Source organism: Limulus polyphemus, unplaced genomic scaffold (assembly GCF_000517525.1).
Source record: "Limulus polyphemus unplaced genomic scaffold, Limulus_polyphemus-2.1.2 Scaffold1641, whole genome shotgun sequence".
Taxonomy (NCBI): Eukaryota; Metazoa; Arthropoda; class Merostomata; order Xiphosura; family Limulidae; genus Limulus; species Limulus polyphemus.
Window position 1 is genome coordinate 78,803 of NW_013667251.1, and position 5,143 is coordinate 83,945.

A 5,143-nucleotide genomic window follows, 5' to 3' on the forward strand; every position below is an offset into this window, starting at 1 on the left:
GGGACGTTATAATGTGACGGTCAATCACACTATTCGTTGGTAAAAGAGTAGCCCAAGAGTTGGCAGTGGGTGGTGATGACTAGCTGCCTTCCCTCTAGTTTTGCACTGCTAAATTAGGGACGGCTAGCGAAGATAGCCCTTGTGTAGCTTTGCGCGAAATTCAAAAAACAAACCAAACCAAGAATAAAACATTTCCTTATGATTATAAATCGTTATGTGCCTACCTATTGATGATATCATCGTTGTGTGCCTATCTATTGATGATATCATCGTTTTGTGCCTACCTATTGATTATATCATTGGATTGAAAAGACAGCATAAACTTTCATTGAACAGTCCATCAATTATTTTATGAGTGCTGGTTTGGCCAAGAACTAAACAAAGGTAAGCGCAAGACATGTCTTTATGATACTTGGATTTATTATTGGTTGTTATTATTATTATTTAGGCAACCCCGTTGTACAGTACAGCGTACCAAAATATTTAGAAAGATAATGAGTTTAGTGTAACCCTTCGTTGTCATGAAATCTAGTTTCTTGTCGTCAAATAAAGTAATGAACATACATATAATAAACATTAATTTATGCAGAATCATCTGGAGAACACGAAATGTTGAGAATAATTGAAATACATTAATCTTTGGATGACTTAACTTTGATTATGAGCTCTAATTTCCATTACTTTCGAAAAAGCTATTTCTCCCCCCCCCCCGGGGTTCATTAACAAACAAATTAATAATGTCGAGGGTAAGATGACACCCTAATCTAATCAGGGGTTTTTCTATTGATTTCCTGAATTCCGAATAACAAATATACACTTTTTGCTAAAGATATTTTCATAGGTCTCCGCAGTTTGTTGCATCATAAAATTCAGACCACGAAATACTTTAGAAAACCCTGATACTGTTTTCTTTTCTGTTGTTTTGCACAATGCAGAAAGAATGCACTGAAGAAATATGCTCCTTAAAAGTTGCAAAAGAATCCACCGTAGTAAACAGACAACATTGGAAATATTTTGGAAAATTTTGAATTCCAAATAGGAAATACGAAGAACAATTCTAACGATGCATATAAGTGATAGCTAAATAATTCGAGAACTTTTAACAACTAAGCAGCTTGTGATAATTATTTGACACCTTTACATTACGTGGATACTGAAGCATGTATATATTTTGAGACATTGGTTTGTAGTGAGGCATATTTCTTTCCTACCAAACAATCATTTACTGTGTGGGGAGGCAAAAGTATGCGTTCAAACTAATTCCTTTATAATTGGTAAGGTTAAGTAATGTGCCCCTGCCAATATGCTGCCCCCACTGCTTATTTTTGCACCCAGTGCCTCTGGGAAGAGGTCAGCTCGTGTTACGTTTAAATTTTATAATTTTTATATCATTTGCTTAACATAGTAAAAATCTCTTGATCAGTGGCTGGACATAGATCTAAAATTTCTGGAGATTTGGCGAAATAACATAGGAAACATTTCTTAACATAGTAAAAATATCTGGATCGGTGGCTGGATATATATCTAAAATATCTGGATATTTGGCGAAATAACATAGGAAACATTTGTTAACATAGTAAAAATATCTTGATTGGTGGCTGCACATAGATCTAAAATATCTGGAGATTTTGCGAAATAACATAGGAAACATTTGTTAATATAGTAAAAATATATTGATTGGTGGCTGCACATAGATCGAAAATTTCTGGAGATTTGGCGAAATAACATAGGAAACATTTGTTAACATAATAAAAATATCTTGATCGGTGGCTACACATAGATCCAAAATTTCTGGAAATTTAGCGAAATAACATAGGAAACATTTCTTAACATAGTAAAAATCTCTTAAATAGTAATCGTATTAACGTACTGAATACTTTTGCACATCTACAAAATTGATATCAGTATTAGTTTGTTGTATTTTGATTTTATTGCTTTACTAATTGCGAGCTTGCGTCAATGCAGTCAGTGCCATTATGTTGCATAACAGGTAGCATTGTGTGAGTTGCAGAGAGAGGGTTTTGTTTGATTTGTTTGAAATTAAGCACAAAGCTTCACAATGGGCTATCTGTGCTCTGCCCACCATGGGTATCGAAATCCGTTTTCTAGTGTTGGAAGTCTGTAGACATACCGCTGTGCAACTGGGGGGCACAGAGAGAGGGAGTCGTGTATTGGTGCTGATATAATGTAGAACTAATTGCCAGGCGTGTGCGTATAATAAACTATGACTCTGATATCGCCAACTGTTTTATATAGTAAAGCAAAACATATATTAACCTTAATCATTATTATACTAACTTAAAACCACTACTCTCGCATTTCTAACCAGCTCTTTTGCCGGCAGACTCCATCTTGTTGTGAAAATTAAAATGGTGGATAAAAAACGCCTATCTGAAGCTCAGTACCGTAAACGAAAAGTAGAAAGGGAGAAGGAACAAGCAAAACAAGAGGGCTCTTTCCTGAAATATCTTTGCCAACATCCTCAAGATCAAGATAGTTCACAACATGAAATAGATTCTGAGGTAGAAATAGCACATGCATCTATAATCACAGACGTAATAGTTGAGCCAGATAAAGAACATCAGAGTACCTCTGACACAGAATAAATTGTGAAAGCGATTAAACATGACATGATGAATGTAGACCTACTACTAAAATAAGTAAACTGAACTATGGTGATCCTGCTACCTGGTTTGAATATAATGAGCATTTCCGACAAATTCTGGTCGAACATGAACCTGAACAAGTTACAGATTTACACTTTTCTAAGGATGGAAATCGAAGAAAATTTACTATTAATCATAATAAGGCGAGACTTGCAAATGGGGAAGAAATGCATCGTCAGTGGCTGCAGCATTCAGTATCAACACACTCTGTGTTTTGCTTTTGTTGCAAACTTTTCAGCAGGCAAGCATTTGGTTTATCAACACTTGCTGGAAATGTTTGTTTGTTTTGAACTTCGGGCAAAGTACTTGGTATGCAAAACCTTTCATTTCGTGTAACAAATGAGAAATTATACGGTGCAGGTAATTAAAAGTTTTTGAAGTTCTTTGAGTATCTGGCTTTGTTTGGTTTAGTCATGGATGAGCATCTGCGTAAAATAAATGGTCATAAGACACATGTGCATTAACTTGGAAAAGACATATAAAACGAACTGATACAGCTATTAACTAATGCTACTAAAGAAAAAATAATAAAAATTGCTCAGTCTGCAAAGTATTTTTCAATAATCCTAGACTGTACACCTGATGTAAGCCATGTTGATCAGATGACAATGATGATTTGCTTCGTAGATGTTATTAAGTCTACATATATGGGAGCTGCTGAAATAAATGTAAGAGAACATTTCTTGGGTTTTGTTCTATTGAATGATACACCTGGTACTTTCATGACTGAAAGCATCCTTCATCAACATGAAGAACTGTCATTATCCTTGGAGAACTTACGTGGCCAGGGTTATGATAATGGCAGCAACATGAAAGGTAAATATAATGGTGTGCAAAAGAGAATCATGGACACTAACCCTCAGGCATTATTTGTTCCCTGGTATTCACATTCCCTGAATTTGGTTGTAAATGACGCTGCCAGGCGTTGCTTGGAGGCTACAAGCTTCTTTGATTTATTCCAGCGCATTTGTGCATTTTTCTCAGGTTCAACACATCACTGGTATGTTCTCTTACACCATGTGTCATGTCTAACAGTGAAGCCATTAAGTGAAACAAGATGGGAAAGTTGCACTGATACCTTAAAACCCCTTCACTACCATATTGGCGATATCTATGATGCAATTATGGAAATTGCTGATGACATTACCCTTACAGGATCGTCTGGCAATGCAGCACGTATTGAAGCAAAAGCTTTTGCAAATGGGTATTCCAACTTCAAGTTTTTTGTTTCTCTGACGGTATGGTACAATATTCTGTTTGAGGTAAATGTAAGAAGCAAACAACTTCAAGCAAAGGAATATGACGTACATTCTGTTTTCAAACAACTAGAACAAACCAAGAAATTTCTTATAGAATGTAGAATTGACCAAGGGTTTGAAAAGACATTAGTTGATACTTGTGAACTTGCAGAAGAGCTAGAGATATTTACATCCTTTGAACCAGAATCAGTGCACATAAAGAGAAAGAAGAGGCAATTTGCACATGAAGCAGAATACCAGCCTGTTCATATGAAGCAGAAGACCAACGTGTTCATATGAAGCAGAATACCAGCCTGTTCATATGAAGCAGAAGACCAACGTGTTCATATGAAGCAGAAGACCAGCCTGATCATATGAAGCAGAAGGCCAGCCTGTTCATATGAAGCAGAAGACCAGCGTGAGCATATGAAGCAGAAGACCAGCCTGTTCATATGAAGCAGAAGGCCAGCATGTTCATATGAGGCAGAAGACAGTACTTGATGTTGCAATACAGTCAATTAAAGAACGATTTGTGCAATTGTTTCAGCTGAGTTCTGTGTTTGGTTTTCTCTATGATATTAAAAACTTGCAAGGTAAGACACATATAGAAATGATGGAACACTGTGTAAAGCTAGAATCAGCTTTGTAGCATGGTGAATCTAAAGATATTGATGTTGCTGACTTATGCAGTGAAATTCAAACAATTGCACGTCGTCTACTAGAATCTCTGCCACCTCAAGCTGTGCTGAAGGTCATATGTGAACATAGCCTCATTGACAATGTTCCCAATATACTTATTGCATTTCGTATTCTTCTTACTCTGCCTGTTACTATTGCAAGTGGTGAGCGAAGTTTTTCAAAACTTAAATTAATAAAGAGTTACCTTCGATCCACAATGGCGCAACAAAGACTTATTGGATTAGCAACTGTGTCCACAGAGCATGAAATCACTGAAAAACTTGATATCAAGGGACTGATTAGCCAATATGCAAAGATAAGGGCACAAAAAGTGCAACTTTATTATGAAACTGTAAAAATTCGTCAGATTATTGAACTTTGTTTCTTATACATGTATTTCATGTCTTACATTAGGATGTATGTAGTTATGTTTGCAACTTTTTTTGTGTTTTATACGAATAAATATTTTGCTGAAAAAATATTACTATGTAATGTCTTTGTGAAAGAGCTATAGAACCGTGGGGCAAAATAGGTGAGGAGGTGGCGGGCGTAAAATAAACA

The 5,143-nt window shown here is 36.0% G+C and overlaps 1 protein-coding gene across 1 annotated transcript; it reads left to right on the plus strand.

Moving 5' to 3' along the window:
* Window positions 1-3,313: 3,313 nt before the first annotated feature.
* On the plus strand, window positions 3,314-4,204 carry LOC106464406 (zinc finger MYM-type protein 1-like). The gene has a single exon (XM_013924539.1). It carries the CDS (start codon window positions 3,314-3,316, stop codon window positions 4,202-4,204), a length of 891 nt encoding a protein of 296 aa, XP_013779993.1.
* The last annotated feature ends 939 nt before the right edge of the window (window positions 4,205-5,143 follow it).